Source organism: Ambystoma mexicanum, chromosome 2q (genome assembly GCF_040938575.1).
Source record: "Ambystoma mexicanum isolate Mex_15411 chromosome 2q, UKY_AmexF1_1, whole genome shotgun sequence".
NCBI lineage: Eukaryota > Metazoa > Chordata > Amphibia > Caudata > Ambystomatidae > Ambystoma > Ambystoma mexicanum.
Window position 1 is genome coordinate 1,259,998,949 of NC_090924.1, and position 20,643 is coordinate 1,260,019,591.

The following is a 20,643-nucleotide window of genomic DNA, read 5'->3' on the forward strand; positions in this document are numbered from 1 at the left end:
CACTCATGCCGCTTCCTGAAGCACAGAAGACCACTGCTGCTGTATCATGGCATGGCGGCGAGCATTGGATTCTTTAGTTTGCCCTACCAGGGCTTAGACAAGGTGGTGTGGAGGTGAGCCAGGGGAAGTGATGAGCTTGCAAAATCCTGGACGTTGTAAAGTCCCAGTGAGTTAAATGGGCTGTGGAAGCCACTTGTGTAATTTGTCAATTTGCCTCGACCCTGAGTAAACATCAGTGGAGTGGAGCAGAGCGGTAAGGGACGGAGAGCCGGTGGGGTGGATGCGGACCTAAAGATGATTGAGGATTAAATATTTCTCAGTTATTCAATAATACCACAGAGATGCCATATTGGGGGTATTGCGCACTGTCAATCTGTGGTGGGAAGGCGAGGAGACATGAAGGGCCCAGAGTTTGGTAGCAGGAAGAAGCGTATTGCAGCGATTGTTCTTTTTTTAATGCCACTAAACGGAAATAATTTGTAACCTGGGATTTACGGGGAACACCAAAGGCTGAGAAGGTGGAAGGAAATTGACCTAGGTCATCCATCCCCCTTTGTTCAGGTAGCTCTTAACCCTATCAGCTCTACTATTCCCATGCAGAACAGGTTTGATGTACTGGCTCTCTTACATGTGCTTTAAGAAGGCTACTAAGAATGGTGCCACCCATACAGTTCCCTTTGCTGCAGATCTATCAGGAGTTTCACCACCAGAATGCGCTGCACCGCTTTTCTGGGAGAGGCGGACACTGTGCTGAACCGTTGACGATAATGAAGAACTATCATGGATCTCCTTAAAAAGTCCCTGGTGGAAGCCTATTTGGAAAGGAAAGTTGGCAGACGTAGGCAGTTTCATGGAACGGAAAAGGAATAGGGAATCATCAGCCATGCCAAAGACAGCTACTGAGAATCTAGAAGCGAACCACCAGTGTTTGCGAGGGTGTGGGGGAGTTGATTCCCCACCATGCCATTCTGAGACCATTCAATATTTCTCCATCTGATGCTAGGACTAGAGTGTGGATAGCATTCCTGATCAAGGGCTCTCGCTACCGACGGCTGATGTAGAGGATGGGGTGACGTGATTGCCTTCCCTACTCTTCACTACACAGGACGATCAACTTTGTTCTTTTTAGATAATGCACCCCTGACTCGGGAGAATAACCACAGTGAGCCAAAGTAGTTTCTTATTAATAAACTCACTCCCCGCATAAGGAAGCAAAGGATTTCGCCCACTATTCATAGCAATATCATCGCTATTGAAAGACTACTTGGTGGAGGATCTACCTTGGGAGCAGGCTGTATTCAAGGAAGATCGATTGACCTCACTCTGCTGGAAGGTCTATTAACAATAGAACATAGAGGCGTGCCTCCCTCAGCATTGGGCACAAGGATAGGATTCTCTTGGCCAATGCCACAAAACCGTTGATCCCTTTGATCTGCCAGGGAAGAGCATCAGGAAGATCGGGGGAACCGGAGGAGTACAGGGAGGCCAGAACAGAGCTGTGCTAGCTCCTTACAGTTTCAGCTATCTAGGTTTCCTTCATTGCATAAAGCATAAGGAATTCAGACAAAAATGCCACAGTGGCTAGTGCTCTCCCTGGGTCTTACAAAGTGATTCATGGCTCCAATGCCCCTCCAGTGCCGATAATTCATCTGGGTGAGATTGATTGGCAACCTGCTACACCTTCTTGTGCCTCCATACCTGATCCAAGAGGGTCTTTGCTTTAACTCATATAGAGAACCTTTCAAACAGACTTGATGTTCATCTCATGGAGGGGGGCTTCTGCTCCAACAATCTCAGTACCATTTGTTTCTGACTTACTAGAATGTTGCAGGAATAAAAAATAAAATTGATTTTAAACATTGTCTTATTTATTTGAATGTTTTAATGAATTTGCTGTTGTATTGGCAGTTTCTCTGATCAATATATGAAATAAGCAAGCTTTTATACATTGATTCACTAATTATCATCCCAGATGAAGTGATGAGCTTCAAAGGACCTATGATGTGAATTTACCCAGTATGATTTAACTGCAGAAAGAAAACTTTGTGAACTGTGAAAAGATAGTGGAACTTTAAACAGAAAAATGTAAATGTAGTGGAACTGAGTTCCCATTATTTCCCTCTTACTTCCACCTCTGGGTATTTCCCCAATATTACCATTTCTATAGCATGATTTTAAAACAGAACACATTTAGCCGAACTAAATGTTCCTTTTTTGGAAAAGTGGCTAAACACGGAATGTAGTAATTTTACCTTCTACATGTAAATGTCCTTATTTTTAACATTTTCAATGTAAAAGGTGTTGCTTTTTCCTTATACGTTTATATCTTTTCATTGTGAGTCTGGGTTGTACTTGACCTTGTTATTGACTAGAGCCTTCTGTGCAACTTTATACAACATACACCGCTAGTACCGTCAATTCCTTTCCCCTACGCATAAAACACCCTCTTTGGGTTTCAACTGCAAGGAATGGAGAGGATTTGCAGAGTTGCTTCTCCAGGTAACTGATGCATCTTGGGTCGGGCCAATGGCCTTGTTTTGAAGTGAGTTTTTGGAGACATTCTCAAAATATGTGTAAACACAAACAGACATTATTGCAATTGGTTTGAAAGTCGATAATTTGTTGTTGTTCTACAGTTGCTCGCTTTTTGTGTGACAGGATCAGTACATATGTAAACTAGTTGGTTAAAAGTTAAAGAAAAAGTAATCTTGCAGGTTGCACCTTTGTTTCTATAATCCATCTGCAGATGCCAATTCCTCTTCTCTGATGATACCAGTTCCTGTTCCAGGGATTAAAGGCCTGTCACAAAATAGAGGAAAACCTTAACTTAGAAAAACAAGTGAACCAACGATAGTAGAGTTCCTCCTCCTCCCCCAAGATCCTGTTAGATAGTCCCAGTGCATCAGGAAGAGTTATTGTATTTATGGAGCATTTGGAATGTCCTTTCTACTGGAACTGACTTATAGAGCATAGTTAAAGAGGACAGAGGCAGTGCCTGGGTAGGGAATCTTTACAATACATTCTGGGTGGATGGGTATATACATGAGAGTATGTCACTTGATAAAGGGGATAGAATTTTGAAAAATATACTGCGGACACAATTAAAAAAAGACATGAATGACGTATACACATCAAAGCACTGGAGTTCTAGTATCTATTTGTCAACTGTTGAAATCAACTTTGGTAGTTGCATCTGAATAAAGTAACGCACAGCATAGACATAAGGCACCCCACCGCAATCTATTAAATATACACCTTCAAGTCTTGCTAATTGTTGTAAACATTTTCCTCAATCAGGCTTAAAGTTTGACCCACTGTCTAGCACATCTTTGCTCTTATTGTGCATAGTAATCTCTCTTCCCGACCTTGCGACAGTCGGAGGACAAATGGTTTGCATATCTGACCAATGTGATTCATCAGTGGCGGAGCAGCGGTTCATTGGAGGCGTGGGTTCTACTGCCATACCCACATATCTCCATGTTCCACGCTGATTGGACTGAATGCTGTGCTTCAAACCAATCAGACAATCCCCTTTGGTGAGATCGTTTGTGGAATCACCCAATAAAGGACCCTTCTTGGCGGTACCTGTTAACAACCTGATTATTCATGAACTTCGATCCAGAGCTCTCATGGTCCGCGTTGCCCATTTCAAAGGCAAAGTGAAGCAGAGCTGCATAACATTAGCAAGCTCCTTTCATGAAGCAGATCTATCAGGTGTGTCACTTAGCTTTCCTCCCTTATGGGTTCCTGCGACCTATCAACCTTGTGAATCACTGGATTGATCTCGGCAATGGACAATCCTATCAGATTGCGTATTTTGGCCCTGTGGCAGTGTTGGCCAAAGACCTTGCTGCAGGGGTGTCTCGCAGTTGCAAATGGTCCAACATCATGATGGTGCAGGATTGTGTGCAATGGAATCTGGGAACGTCCTGCAGTGTGTTGGTAGATGCTATTTCAATATGGTAGCTGTTCATCCTTCCAAGGTATAATACACATTATCATTGCTTCAAAAGTAAACCATGGAGGTTTCCTGTTTCCCTCTTTTTCCACTGTTTATTTTTCTCACGCAGCGAATTCGGGCGCTCTTCATCCGGCCTTCAACTACATTTCACCCAGGCCTTCTGTCTCCATTCACCATTCCTTCAGCTGTAGCTCCTGCTGCAGTCAACTGTAGTTCATTGTGCCTTCAGCCTTAGCGATTTTCTATTTTACATGAAAAATATCTCCTATTCATTATACTGTTCTAAGACGCTTCACCAGTGATGTTAAAATACTCTCCGATAGGGCTTAAATGCGGCCACTGCTCTGGACAAGCCACTTTGCAGGACTTCCATAATGACCTGGGGATCAACCTGTCCCCTTTGTCGGCAGGAGAGAGGATTTGGAGCGGAAGTGCATGTAATGAGATGCTGCCTCCAATTAGGCCAAACTTTGGCACAAGAACTAAAATATCTGCTCCGTTATATACTTGCGACTGAAAAGCCCCTTTCATTTGCCAAACGTACAGCAAACAATAGGGGAGATGGGCATAAAGAAAGTTGCGCCGTGTAATACACTGTACAACCGAACACAATCCCACAAGCTTAAGGCTCTCAGATTCTTCGCCTCCTGCAGCACATTTTCTTTTTAATTCTCCTAGGACCCTGGAAAACAAAGAAGCAAAGAGGGGGGAGAATCTCCACGTGCCACTTTGCTTAAGGGAACCAACATGTTCAGTGACTAGTAAGTAGTGGGACGAGCTACTCCATCAGGAATCTGTTAAGTTTGAAGCCTAGAAACTAGAAAATGTTGCTATACACTCAAAAAGTAAATGCTTTCCTAGACTGTCATTTATTATCTGCTTTCTACAGTTTGGGTGCAGGGGAGGAATAACCACCCTGTCACGAAGCAGTTAATATACAAGCAGAGAAAGAGCCCAGTCTGAGCCTTCCCGTACCCTGCACACAGTAACGCCAGATAGCTGGCTTACTGAAATTGTCTATGCGTTGTTATACAAAATGCACATACTATGCATCACTTAAACGGACATATATATATCTTCAATGTTCTTCTTGATAAAAGCAGCAGTATACGATTCATACAATTATGTAAGTGATGCTCAATGCGCTTCGGGGAATCAATCTCTTTCTTCAGGTGCTACATTGAATACAAAAAGAAAGATTTTACTTTCATTATTCACAAAAACCTCAATAAACCACCACCACAATTTATGAATGAATAAAGCTACATGCCAAGGGATCACAGGGTAATCTTCCTTCGCCAGAGCCACTATCGAGTTCTCAAACTATGGTACACCTATCCGATGCTTCTCTTACGGTGCTCCCCAATTTAATGAGGGCACTCCCAAATGGTGACATGCAATCCACATGTCATGTATTGTCCATCTGATGGACGGTGACTTCTGTGTGAATGCAGTTTGTCCGAGTCAGGCTTCACCGATGAATACACATGAATATCATTTGGGTGTAGCTAGGTCTCCTGAGGTTTGGCACCTCCTCTAGAGAACAGCAAGCCTCCCTTGTGGTTACCTGGGGACTGCGGCGAGAAAGAAAGCCCGGCCAATACAATAGCCAAGTCATACCAGGGAGCCGATTGCTAGAGAACCTTTTGATGTAGGCAGGCAGGCAGTGGAATGTGGCAAAGTAAGAGTAGCCCAGAGTAGAGGTTCAGACCACAAAGGTGTTGCAAGATCTTAGTTTATGCTAAGACTCCCAAACGTCCTTCTTCATGCCTCACTTCTGGCAGACCAGGTACTCTTGGCATGACATCAGCAGGCAAAGGATACTCGTCACAACAGCCTGTATTAGACCCTTGAAAACAGGCTTGCTTTTGACGAATCTGCTGCAGCATTTTGCTGATGTTGGAGGGACACTTACTAAGTCCGGTCCTGTGATTTATTTGAACTAACCAGAATTGTTGAGATCAAAGACATGAGAGAAGACTTGAATGAAGAAAAAAAAAGGAGGTGTGTAACCAAAGAGGATCACTCCAAATACGAAACGAAATGTGATGAAAAGTAGAGTGTTGCCGGGCCCGGACCAGATCAGCCCTGCTAAGATAGTCCCAAGCTAGGCTCTGGGCGGCTCCTTGTAATACTTGGGGCCGATTCCGCATGGAAAGCAGAGCGGGCTAATTTCCAGTTGCATCTGAACCAGCTGCATCTTCTGCAGCACGCTCCGAGGTGGGATGCCAATGCACATAGGTCAGTGATTGGCCTGTGTGGAAAGCGAATGGTGGAAAATAAATATCACTTGGTGTGGTTTTCCAATTGCTATTTACATCTAAGACAAAGCTAGTTTGGTGCCTATGTTGTTAACCGGAAAATGAATTACAGAGATGCAGTAACATATTTGTTAACACTATCGATGCAAATTATGTAGACTAGAAATGCAAGTAAAATATGCATTTAAGAGAAGGGTTAAAAGATTATCCCAGTTAACTGATTAATGTGCCTTTTCTTTTAGCAATATATCTAGATATTTGTGTTGTACGTTTTTAAGAATTTGTCAAGCTGTTATTTTATTATGCAACGTGCTCTCTTATTGTAGATGGACTATAAAGTGTGTGCTTAGTTGATATTCGTCTTTAAAGATGTTTTCCTATAATATTGCACTGTGAAGGATTTGTTAAGCGGCTACTCCTTGCACTTTAAGTAAACTTGCTCAAACAACGTTGCAGTACACACTTGGGAGTATTTGCTCTCATGCCTTTCTTGTAATGAACTTCAAGAGTCCTGTACTGTAACCATGTCTGTGGCATAGGGACATTATACATTTGAATTCTGCGTTTTAGTACATGTGTCATTGTGCAATGTTCAAATACCAGAATAATAAAGTAGTGTGTTGTGTGACTGCTATTCTGTAAAGTATTTATGAATTTTATATATGAAAAGAACATGGCATAAATTAATCAAATAAGGAGGAAGATAAGAAACAAGGTCTTGAATAAAGATACTTTATGCAACTGGTAACTGGGTGCAGAAGTAGACGCTGGACACACAGGTGGCATGCTTGTTGGCATACACCTTTATTAACAGTAAGGAAAAAGACTGTATTGGTACATATAGCTAAGAAGGGTTTCCCTGCCTCAAACAAAACTAAGGAAGATGTCAGAATGTCTGTCAAAATTAAGTAGTCCACTATCCTATGTCCCAAACCTATTTCCATCACTTACACAACAGAAATCCTGTAACTAAGAATATATCCTGCCTATAACAGGAGGACTCCCTCCTTCTGGATATTTTAGGCAGTTCATAAATGGTGGGGAAATATTCTTCTTCTCTAGCCTTTTAATGTGTTGTTCCCCGTGGCCGGGGAGGAGGTCTCTGTCTCTCCAGACCTTCCCAGCAAAGTTGCAATGTTCAAGTTCCAAAAAGAACTTTGGGAAGGTGTCTCCCGTCCCCAAGCCTTTCCCCGGCTCTCCTTTCAAATAGTCTTTTCGTGATCTTGTAACTTGTGCCAAAGGATCTCTTCCCATGGACTTCTCATAACTTGTGCCAAAGGATCAGGTCTCGCCTGGACTACTCGGCTGGCTTGGATTCTGCCACCAAATGCCAGATCTCCCAACAACCAGGTAGGTTGTGGCTCTTCTCCGCCTCTTGGTGCCTGCCTGCTCGTTCCAGGTGTTCGGGTCTGCAGCGCGTCCTCTCCACGCTAAACCACTCACCAGTGTGAAGCTGCTTTGGGCGGGACTGACAACAGCAGAGTCCTTCACTTTTTATGCCTGGTTGTCTTACTAGCATCCAACAGAAAGCCTGTTCATATCAGTTTCGCGCAGGGATTTTCATTGTCTTGCTCTTCCTTGTGGCAGTCATTTTGGAGTCATCCATATTCACTTTTCCCTCACTCTTCCTTGTCACAGTACTATTTGCCTGATGAACATGCATAAGGAAATTATTCAAAGAAAGAGGAGATAGGGAAGAGGGCTTTTCTGAACGCTATTGGTATGTTTGGGTGATAGACGTCTGACCGCATGATGGTGCGGTTACTGCATTCTCCCTGTTCTGTCCTCACTTCTCCCAGACCGGGGGTCCCCACCCATGGAATCCTCCTGCTGAGCTCCACCCCCGGGGGGACTCTTGGGTAGCGGCCTCACCTCTCTGGGCCTATGTGAAAGGTGCCTCCCTCCTGGGGAGAAGTGACGACATTGAAGGATTCGCCAAATAACCCAGGCATAAAAATATATTTCACATAATCAAACCCTTAACGTGGACAGAAGGCATACATGTACCGCTTTAGCATTATAACCAGGGGGCCATGTAAATACATGGTCCAGCTTCTCTTCGAAATTTCACTTGCAAGCCTGAGTCTACAATTGCAAGGCAATAACACGACCTGGTTGTAAATGTCAGATGGACCCTGGCCAAAAGTGGGTAGTAAATATAATAAGCTAATAGAAGTGATAATGGACAGGTCACTCGCATTCCTAACGGGCCTACATAGGCTGGCCCTTTAGACTTTATCAACTACAATGCAGCAAGAAGCAAGACACATTGAAGCCTAGCCTACTGCTGAGAATCTCAACATCGAACAAAGCCAGTGAGCACCGGTTGACAAGACAGGCTGGTAACGGAAGGAAAAGGAAGGAAAACGCTTCAACAATGGCCACAGGATCTGGAGAAAAAAATACAAATTAGACTTACTCAGTTAACCATGCAATTCAGAAAAGGCCCAACTCCTAGGAACACTTCGTCCTCCACCGTCAACCACTACCTCAGCACATTTCCCTATCCCTACTTCTTCCATGCCTACTACCCTCCTATCGACACAAACATGAACCTTTCCCTAATCCCAGATTCCTGTACAGTGTATCGCTCCATTCAGCCAATCATGTGCTCTGTAAAAAAAACAATACATAGGCCAAGAGCAGGAAGGTATATAGAAAATCGGATGCAAAGGTAAGCTTTGTCACGCTCACCGCCAAGTCAGGAGCCACTATCCAGAATGAGGCTTATAGGTTGCATAGCATGAGGCCCACTGTCATGTGAGCGTTCTTAAGAAAAATAGAATAATGGCTTATGTGGTAAGCCAGAATCAGGAGACAAACACTCTGTCATATTCAGGAAGGTTATTTATAGTTTCAAGGTTTCAAATCCTGCTCGATCCCGGATCTGCAAAGCCCTACTGTAGGGAAAAAAATAAATAAGCCTAAAGGTTCTCATCAGGATGTTCTACAAAGTAAACTATGTTTGCCATCCAGAAAACATACCCTACCATGGATTCTGTCCCTACCACTTTGAACATGAGACAAGTTTAAGAAACACAAGATAATTTCTTCACCAATTAAAGAATGGGCACTAACTTATGACCCCCTCGTGATCTTCAACCAAGGCACAAATAGCACAGGGGCTCTTGGCCCTTTTCAGAGTTCCAGTCACTAATACGAGTCTCTTGTTTCCTTCTCTCTGCCTTCAGGTTGCAGCATAGTCTCTGATTAGTCTCATGTTCAGAAATGTTGTGTCAATCTCTAGCTGGCAAGCCAGCCTAGGTTGTTGTCCTAACCACGACTCAGTGCCAAGCATTTTTCCCTGGAAACCCCAGCCAGAGGTCTTCCTCATATCTCTCCAGTGTGGGCTATCCTTCTCTGGGTTGTCAGTTTTCTCAGGCCAGCGCGGCCTTTGATTTCTTGAATCTGGTCTAGGGTTTGGGTTGTTCTCATTCTCGTTTTGTTTGGTTTCTTGTAACCTGCTCTAGGTTTCAATTTCCGTTTCCCCTTCTTGGGGGAAGAGGGGGTGTTGTTCCCCCCCACCCTCCTGTGGTCGGGTATCCAATAACCCATATTAGGGGGTGGTTTCTTGGGCTATAGCTTCTCTCGCCTCGCATAGGGGTATATCTTTCTCAACCCACCTTGAGGTATGGTTTCTGGTAGCCCGCCTTGGGCTATGGCTCACATCGCCCCGCCTTGGGTTATAACCTTTCTCGCACAGCCTTGGGGTATATTTTCTGGCACCCTGTCTTGGGGTAAGGAGCTTCAGGGTCGACGTCATTGGCCGCTCTGCAGTTTCTCTCATCTTGGCCACAGTCCGAATCTGGACCTTTCTCCCTCGTTCCCCTCGGTGGTTGGTGGTTCTCCTGCTTAAGCCCACTGTCTGTCTCTCGAGTTGAGACCCTCCCGGCGTCCCTGGCTTTTTCTGTTTGGCATCTCAACATTCCGCGGTCCTCTCCACTTCCTTGAACGGCATGGCAGGCATTGGTCTTTCTCCTCGGACATGCCTCTCAGGAGGACTCCTGCCCCCACCCCCTCCACCTCTGCTGCTCCGCAGGCAACTCTCTCTCCTCTCCCAAGCATCAATTGCAGGTTTTGGTTCCAGCCCAAATATGGGCATGCTTGTACGCTGCACTTTTGTTGCAGACACAAACTGTCTGAGAGGAGACAAAAGACCAGTCAATAACTCTAGTATGCAAGTGTGAGTTAGTGCACCATTGAATTCCCATATAGCCCACAAAGGTGTTAAGGGTGGATAACAAATAGCTCTATCTTATGACAACCTGTCCTCTATGGGGGGGGGGGGTGGAAGGGTCTCACCCCAGTCAGATTCCACTTGGCCTGTCTCCTATGGGGTGTTAAGCTTAGCAGGCTCCCCTCCCTAGTCCCAAAGGGGGTGACTACCCTTTGGGGAGAGGGAACAAATACCCTGGATTCATCACACTTAATTGATGTGAAATATACAAGAGTCATTCAAATCTATGTTCCTCAGTCCAGGTAGGTAACTAGTGATTTCTTCAATTATTATAATTCTCCTATACTTTTCTAGCAGAATGAAACCCCCCAAACCGAAACTATTTTTGGATCTTAGTTAAGTGTAATTTCTCTATATTTCCATTGGTTTCCTTTTATTTAACTTCCATCTAAGACTTCATGCTTGTACCTCTGCTCCCCCAATTTCTCTTCTTTCTTAAATGCTTCACATCTGCTGAGCATGTTTTCTGAAGAGGAGGCAGCGTGGTGATCCGACCGGATGTATGTATCTTGTCAGTTAGCACACTGTATTAATCTGCACAAGTGATAGATCTAATCCGGAATCCCCGGCTACGAGCCCCCAATTTGTAAGAAGATTCAATTCAACACTACAGCTAAGTCAATGCCTAGTCTGGGCTACTGAATGAAAACCCTTATTGATATATCTTTATGCCCAGTTCATGAGTTCTGGATGACTACCCCTATATAACACCCCTCTCTTAGAATCCCCCTGACCCACTGAGCCAAGAAGTAGTTCTGTTTTGCAAGTTTAAAAGGTTTATTTGAGAAATAAGACAAAATATAGATACCACGCTTTTATAATAAATTAATAATCGATATCGCCCTTATAAATATAATGTTAATCAACAATGGGTAATCTGACACTAGCACACTTCTTTATAATCAATGAGGAGTTAGTATAGGATGGATCAAGTAGCAAAAATACTTTTATGATTTCAAGGGAAAAGCAATGAGGAATAAAATGCAGTACAGAAATACTTGAGATGATTTTAGCAAAAGATAATATAATCACTCTGGCAATTCACCCTCCTCCCCTATGCAATGTAAGACATGGAAGTAGATGGAAAGAGGAGCACACAGTTCTCAGGAATGCAATCAAATACAATACGAAATTCAGTTCCCCCCCCAGCAAGCCTAGAGAACACCGGTATGAGTTTTAAAACACAGGCCCAAGTGCTTTGAATGTGGTGGCAATGAATGTGAGAAATATGCTGAAAATGCTTTTAATTCCCTTTAGGAGGTTCAGGGTGAGTGAGAGATACTTGGGATGAGTTCAGGCTCACTTTAGCAATGATTCAGAGATGGTGATTAAGAGGCAAACAAATTTTTAGCAAGGAAAGAAATGACTGCTGATGGTTACACGTGGCTGGATTTTTAACCAAATCGCAAATCGTGGTAAAATTTGCGAGTGCGTGAATCGTGATTATGGCAAAAGTATAGGGAGTAGCAAGTCGGTTCTAGGTTCGTTGTTAAGCTGAGATTCTAAGCTGAGTTAAATTTCGTTCCTATCCCAAACGGTTCCAGAGATACGGACGATTAAATAAAGGTAGTTTTTCGGATTTAAAGTAAACTCAAAATGACAGGTGACAGCTTGCAGCTTCAGAATTGACAGGTGACAGTTGTGCAGCTTTACAAATGACACGATTTCTAGGCGGCTGTTATACTTAGGTTAAAATAGTTTGGATTAGATTATTTTAACTAAGAGATTGGTTCTGCACAGTTCTGCTAGGTACTCACAATATAAATTTGAAATAGGCCTCGCCACGGATCTGGTCAGGTTTTGGACTGGACTCCGGTTCTGGTCTCGGCACTTCACAGTGATCTGGGTCAGCTCTCTAGTTCTGCTCACAGCGGTCTGGGTCACTCTGGATCTCTGGTCTGGTCTGTCCGGATACAGCGGTCTCTGCACAGCTCCTGGATCTCTGCACTGGTCCTGGCAAAAGTTCTTGGCAAGGGATTCAAGCAGCTCGCCCGGCTATTAGTAGCTTGCAATGATTTGAGGCCTGCTGCAGAGAACTCAGCTTGTGGTTTTAGGCCTCTGATTTAGGTTCTAAAGTATAAGTTCTAGGTTCCGGAGTATGTAGCTGGAGTCAGTCTGGAACTGGTATCTTCTGGATGTTGTGTGGTCCGGCAAAACGCTCTGCAGCAGCTGGATTTGAATCTCTCTACCTGTCCCAGCAGTCTCTTTTTATGTGTTTTGAAAATGGGTGTGTGCCTGGGCCTAGCTAAGCCTGCCCCTCTCTACTTGTCATTGGCCCAATTCTCCCCTCTCCCATGATTGGGGGAAGGAAATGTGAGTCAGAGTGATGCTGTAGGTTTTATGGGTCAAAGGATCCTCCCCTGGTCAGTTTGCCCACAAATCTATATTTGATTCAAATACATCCTTCCCAGATATACAATTTGTTGAAATTACATGTGCACATTATATATTCCTTATGGTCCATGCTTGTCCGCCTCTGATCTTCCTGGGGGCTTGCATTCAAAAATGACAACATTTTGCGCTTTTTAACTGGTTTTGCAATATCGGACATTTACCCAAATTTACACACATGTGCGCAAGGAGTATGGACATTAATTGATGAAGTGTCAGATTTTTAACATGCAGACATTTGGAGTGAGACCCTATTTTCCGCTAGCAACCCCCCAGAATACACCACAGGGTACTAATGCATCTCAAAATGTTCACAGAAAATCACAAAAATAATGATATTACTTATATAATTCTGACAAGTCCGCACTTTGAGTTATCTATCTTTTTAAAATTATGCCCTGGTCAAAAAGGGGTGTGGCTTCCCACATCACAGGGTGAAATAACTGGTTTATCCACTTCCCCCAAGCTCAGCTGCTAGCATAGGCACTGCCCCTCCCAGTTTCCCCTAAGAGGAAGCCACTTTACGGCCCCCCAATATAACATTTGCCTGAGTCCAGGACAGGCCTTTGTTCAACTCCCTGTAGTCCCCAGCTGCTCCACCCCTAATCTAATCAACAGGGCCATGTGACCTCAGGATGCAGCCAGGCCTGGCAGCCAGGTCTGGGAACACAGCTGTTGATCCAGTATCAACTCCTGTCGGGGGTAGTTGTCAGACAGAATTCAGTTTCATTAAGCCAGGTTTCAGCTAAATGTCACTTTTTGTTCCCAGTTTTCTACATTCAAATCAAACTGACAATTTTTACATATACATTAAATAATTACTTCCTTCAAGTCATTTCAGAATATAGTTTTACATTGTATCCACCTCTTAGCAAGTCTTTCCTTGGTCTGGTTTTGTTTCATTTGTTCAGTTTTACACAAATGTCTGGTGGTTTTAAAACACCGGCTTTCTGATAGTGGTGAGTACTGGTAATGCAACCATTTTTGGGATTAAGAAAATGAATTCCCCACAAGAAGGTTGTATCTTTGGAGTGGTCTCGTGCCAACTGCGCAGTTCTCCTATTCTGGCGTGAATGTGGGCGGCGATAGCTCATCCCCACATCCACCCAGTCTATTGATTTAGTTTGTTCTGGGATAGAATAATGGGCGGCGACAGCTCATCCCCACATCTACCCAGTCTATTGATTCAACATGGGTCAAAACCCATGACAAACGGTAAGTGTCCTTTGAATGGAGTGATGATGCAAGCGAGTGACATAGCTGTGCAATGAACCATTAAAGGCTGGAGAGTAGCCTGCATGAGTGTTCTGGAAGTGCCTGGGAGATGCATTGAGATGGTGTACCCAGTGGGTATTCTCTGCTTTTGTATCCTGTAATGAACCTGTAACTAAGGAGGAATAAAGTGAGAATCAAGGCCGTTACAAGGTGGACATGGGTCAAGAAGAAGCCAGGTACCAAGCTATCTCTGAACAGCTCTTTATTTACTTTTTCAGTCAGGGGGGCGGTGAGGGAGGAGGGGGGTGTGGTGGGTGGATAACAAACGAAACTTGGGGAGGCAACAACAGGTAGAGGAAAGAAACTATCAGCATGATAGTTGTTTAAGAACAACTCAACTGCCCGTCAACCTCTTCTTTGAGGTGCGTGCTAGGATAGTATAAAGTATAAGTGTCTGTCGGGGTTGAACAAAAAGAAGGTTGATATAAAAGAAAAGCCCTCCAGTTACTTGTCGAGCCCAGAATCTTTACCCTACCAATTTCTTGACATGTCAGACCAGGTGTGTTGTTTTTTAGGAGGGTGGGGCGGATGTTGGAATAGGGCACACATTTCAACAAACTCTTGCAATAATGTGTCTTGTAACTTCCGCCCTTAGAGTTTTCCAGGTGAGTAGTGGAGCTGTGTGTCAAAATGTTAGGACAGAGCAGGTCCATCACAAATGCCTTGAGTTGTAGGTAGAGAGGAGCCCACTCCCAAGCTAACATTGAATTTCTCCTAGCACTTGTGCTCCTTCCCAATGTCCTAGTTTCTGGCTGAAATGTTCTATCTCGTGCTCCTCCTAGACACCCACCACATGCTCATACATATGTGGTCTACTTCCATTTGCTTCCCCTGTTCACTGGCTCCCCTGCTTTTTTCCTCTCTACCACAGACTTTGAGCCAAATGTACCCCTCCGCAGGTATCACTCTTTTCTATTTTCCTTCCTGATGTTCCTTCTCCCCTCATTCTCCTCTTTGTGCCTCATGCTCTTGACAACCACCACAGCCTCCTGCCCTCCTCTCTTCTCACCCTCCACCTTTATCGAGCACATGATGTTACTCCTATCCTTAGCTCCTCTGATCCACCCCCTCTTTTCAGCCTCCTCCTTTTCTCACCCACTTCCTCTTCTCCCTCTAGCATCCTCATGCTCCTCCACTACTTCTCAAACCAAGTCTCTACTAAAGCCACCTAAAATACTCTGCTAACTCCTTCTCAAAACACTCGCACTACTCTGGTCCTCCAACTACCTTTTATATGGAGTGACACACCATTGGAGACAGACAGCACTGTATGCCATTAAGATGCCAGGGATTTTGGATTGGGCACCGCTTTCCCATGGGTGGTCCCTCTTGGTTCTCCCACAGATATGATCCTGCTTCTTTTTCACCCGTAGACCAAGCTTCTCTAAAGGCCATTCAGCATCTTAGATCATCAAAATACTTGTGCATAGAAGCGTCGCCTTCCATGACTCCCTCCCAGCTGCACAAGTCATACATTCATTGTTTTCTTCATGCATGGCCTTACTCTCTCCATTGCACTGCAGCCATTTTCATGCTGTGCATTAGTTAGGCTAATCTGTTTAGTGTATCTTAGATTTCTACTGCCCTGGGGTTAATTCCGCTGAGTCTCATGCTTACAGAGCATATGGATCTTTTAAATCTTTAAAACACCAAAAGGTTCCCTAAAAGGGAGAGTGGCCCCTCCCGCAGGCCCAGGTCTCAATGTGGCAAACCCTGCCGTCCTTGCGAGGCATGATAGGGGTAAGGCAGGGCATCCTTGCCACATCGCCCCCGACACAGCAAATAGTTTGGACATTGCCACCATCCACCTACCTGGTGAAACAGGAGGTTACATCACAAGTCTCCAGTGGGATCCTTATGACATGATTGCTACAGGATACCATTCTGAACCCCACAAAGAGTTAGTAAAATGACCTGTATAGAGCTCCATCAAAGCTCTATATTAAATTGTAAAACTTTATAAAACATTTTTCTTGCCATTCATACTGCCTCATGACTAACTTACATGCTCGTCCACATAATAATTTGCTCCATTTGTCTTTTACTCTTCTACCTTACCTTATTTACTAATAAGCAGCCCATTTTGGTGTTTCTGAATATATTTTAAGTATCTTGACGCTGCCATGGAAATAAAGAAAATAAACAAACAAAATGTAATGCTGAAGGAACGAGTTTTCAAGTGAACACTTGATAAACGTTCATGCAAAGAACTTCCTAGGAGATGAACAATACATTGTATTTCCTTAAGTAACATAAGAGCAACAATTGAAAAAATGTCAGGCCTTTATCCATGAAGACGCACAAAAAGTCACACTATATGTTTAACCTGTTTTCTCGCCAGAAGAGGGACATTTTAATCGAGAATCTATTAATCCATAATCAGGTTCAGAAGTCTGCTTGCACAGTAGGTTAAAGTGACAAATGCACACATTTGAGAATTCAGATAGGTTTTATTGAAAAATAATAGTTACAAAAAAACATTACGTTTGGTTCACCACCCACAGTGGTCTCTACTTTCCCCCTTCTCTTTAAAATGTTGCATTGATCAGTAATGAAAAGTAGACAAATAATCTAGCTCAGATGGGTCAAAATCAGCACCATTGGGAGAGATGGGACATCTGGTAGCATTCCTCTGATCTTTCCTGGCCAGAATCCTTTCTATACTCCCATCACCTTCAAAGACTCGGGATCTAGCATAACTGGTCAGCAGCATTCCCCAACCCCTGTACTCTTCCCCCACCAACATCTGGATTACATTCTCTGGTTGGGTTACTCCCGTCTTTGAAAGCACACACTTGGGTGAAAGCGTGGCTTTTCATTTTGAGCAGTCACTTGTTTGAGCTTCTATTTGACCAGACACCTGGTTCCACTGCCATGGCAGCACATCAGTTTCCACTGAGCCAATAAGGCCCTACTTTAGTATTGTTCTGTCCAATCCAGTAAAGACGCTGATGGAGGATGGTGCCATTTTGCCTGAACACCATACTGCTGACAACCACTAGGAAGAAGCCCTGTGCCCGGCTTCTCTGAATGTGGAAGAGGCCACTTCACAGATCAAAGGCATCAAACCCACTGGGTAGCAAGTTTTGGTGTGCCTTAAAAACCTAAATTCAGGAATTATTCACTCAGGTGCCTCTGCTGATTGTCTCCAGATATTGTACAAAGTAGGCTTGAAAAGGTGGCCTCTAGTCTCTTCTCTGATCCCACAAAGCATCCACGTGTTGTTCCCAATCCCAGACCCCCCACATCGGACAAAAACATGAAATACATTTTTATTTTTAAAATTGTTTTTTGTATAGTCACACAAAAATATGCAACAGGAAATTGTTTCAATAGCTAAAAACATTTTTTTTTTACTGCTTTCTAAATTGGAAATCCGACCCTCGGCAGGCGCTCCGTTTCCCCCTTGTGAGGCTGGCCGCTCTTTACTTGTGTTGTTTTGGGCAGGTTCTCTGGTAATTTCTTCCAAATTTTCCCCTGCAGCTACGAATTCCACAAGCCTCTCATATAAACAGGCGGCCTTCATTGCAGGAGAGAGCTCCTCGGCGATGTGGGAATATAAGCTCTGCTCGTCAACTAAACCACATGCTTCAGGTTTCCTGGACACAATGGGGGAGAGGAGAAAAAGAATTAATGCACAGCAGTTCCTGAAGTCATTGCTGTTATTATTGTTATATAGCTCCCCACTCTTTCATCTGCACGCGGCGCGTAAGGGAGAGCGGCAGTCAGTCAACCCTGCCACAAGTGGCCACTGAGGGCAGCCAGGCCGCTAAAAGCATATACAATGGGCGGTTTTACAAAAGAAGCCGAAAACGCTGGAAAGACTTTTTTTTTTTTACTAATGATGAACTTGAAGCCAAGACAATGGAGTTTGTTATATTAGTATATATGTATGCAAGCGTACACTACTTTTATAATTCGGTACATCATCTGGAAAGTGAATATAGGTATATATTCAACAAAAACTGTGCCAGTAAGACCAACAATAAGGCAAGAACTACGCACATATCTACAGTTAGGGCTCCTAAATGGACAGCACCACTATATCTCAAAAAGTAGTTGAAATAAATGAACACTAGATATACCATAGAAAATGTAAAAGGGGGGTGGAAATGGGAGTTGGTGACAATATTAAAAGTCTTAGATGACCTAGGAATAACCAGTAAAAACCCTACAAATGCATTTCCGAAGTCCATGCCTAGCCCCAGAGCAAAAGCCTAATCGGCATCACAGGTAAACAAGCAGTCACTTGGGCCTAGGGCTTTTTCAGCAATGTGAATGTTATCCCGTAGGCTGGCAAAGGCAAGGTCAACAGACAAGGACAACACATTCAATGATGAACTTGAAGCCAAGACAATGGAGTTTGTTATATTAGTATATATGTATGCAAGCGTACACTACTTTTATAATTCGGTACATCATCTGGAAAGTGAATATAGGTATATATTCAACAAAAACTGTGCCAGTAAGACCAACAATAAGGCAAGAACTACGCACATATCTACAGTTAGGGCTCCTAAATGGACAGCACCACTATATCTCAAAAAGTAGTTGAAATAAATGAACACTAGATATACCATAGAAAATGTAAAAGGGGGGTGGAAATGGGAGTTGGTGACAATATTAAAAGTCTTAGATGACCTAGGAATAACCAGTAAAAACCCTACAAATGCATTTCCGAATCCATGCCTAGCCCCAGAGCAAAAGCCTAATCGGCATCACAGGTAAACAAGCAGTCACTTGGGCCTAGGGCTTTTTCAGCAATGTGAATGTTATCCCATAGGCTGGCAAAGGCAAGGTCAACAGACAAGGACAACACATTCTGGAAATTGCTTAGAGGAAGAAAAGGACAGCCACCAATCTTAAAATTCTAGGGGATACCAGATGACATTCCAATACTCTGGTCCCAGCACCAAAACACAAAATGTGGTGACCGTATCAGGAACCAACAAGCATCATACAGAATAAGGCTACTGAAAGGAAACTCATCTGGGATTGAAAGACTCAGATGAATACTTCTCAGACCTGAATCAACCCCCACCCCTCCCAGAAGTCATCAATCCATTTAATCCTAAAAGGTCCCCCAATGACTCACATGTACCCATCATTTGCCTTCCCCCTCTTCATCAAAACGGACTCTACTCTAGAATCTATGACCTTAAACACGGCGCACGCACACACACACACACACATATATTCTTGTTGGATGGCTACCACAGGTCTATGAGTTACCTCATACACATTAATCAAGCATTGACTTAACTCTCGTTTTTAGCCCAATAACACCACCATACAGCAGCAGCAGCTAACTTAACCCCCAAAGCACTTTAGCCTATCAGATCTTGGGCTCTCCCCTCCACATAACATATTCCCAAGTGTCACCGCCAAGCCCACATTAGCAGAACAGCACTTGGGAATCGGGTACTTCCAACTTGCACCCATCATAACCAAAAGTTTCACATCTGCCGCTCTCGCTATCCCTCTAATAACTCACCTCTTTTATGAAAGAGCGAAACACAGAGAGGTCAAGCAGAAATAGCAGGAGGGCACTATACAAGACCACTTTGCATGACATGTAGCAAACTGGAGTATTTGCTCAAGATTACAAGGCTACACAGAATTCAATGTCTACACGTCCCAGTGTGAACCGCTTTCCTCCTAATGGCCTCTATGTAAAGCAGTTTCAGACAAATGCTGTATCGAGCTTTGGCCCGCAACAGAGAAAAGGGCACTGTTGTAAGCACTACAGGGGTCATTATGAATTTTGTGGTAATGGTAAATCCAGAGGGAATTTTGGATACAATTTTTACTGTCTGGCGCATTATGAGCTGGTATGACATGCAATCTTTTACTACACACAGTTTATATATAAAAACACCCCATGTAGTTAATAAAGCATGTTTGTGAGTTTCAAAACAGCTCCATTATATTGTGCTCCAACTTAAAACGTGTAAGCAAAAATATTTGAATTCCCCCTGATTAATAAAGCTTTTTTGCACCATAAATGAAGGGCGATGCTGGGAGGAGTAACAAAGGGATGCGGGTATCTCCAATGCTCCATCAGTCGTGCTTGGAAATACACTATGCGCAAACGCATCACACTTTCTCTCCATGGAATAGCACCAGGGTGAACTGCTCTTGTCCCACAACAGGAATGAAGCGCATTTTGATATTTTTAAGAAAGCCGGATATGGGGTAATCCTGAAATACCAGCATGCAGTATTTCAAGAATATCACATGGGTAGAATGGCCTCAGTGCTCAAGTGGTAGTGAACCTATAGCCCAGGTGGATCACTCAGATTACTACATTGAGTATTCCTGATGGGGTTACGCCTAAACCCATAATCATTCCCCTAGTGATTCCCATCACACATTACAACCTGGTCATTCAAGCCAGTTACATTCCCCAAAGTGTTATCCATGGGTTCTCAGTCGTCTTGCAGAAGAAATGGCTACCAAAACTCTCTGCACTACATTATACATACTTTAGAAAGCAGGGTAAAGTCTCTAAATTCAAC

General features: G+C 43.7%; 1 protein-coding gene across 2 annotated transcripts in view; it reads right to left on the bottom strand.

Annotated features, from left to right (window-relative positions):
- Positions 1-16,555: 16,555 nt before the first annotated feature.
- HDAC8 (histone deacetylase 8) overlaps positions 16,556-20,643 on the bottom strand; it is a 1,597,648-nt gene continuing 1,593,560 nt past the window's right edge. For both annotated transcript variants that reach the window (XM_069648647.1, XM_069648648.1), the window contains one exon: positions 16,556-17,724. In XM_069648647.1, coding sequence (XP_069504748.1) covers positions 17,702-17,724 — 23 coding nt within the window. In that variant the 3' untranslated portion in view covers positions 16,556-17,701. The remainder of the gene's footprint in view (positions 17,725-20,643) is intronic.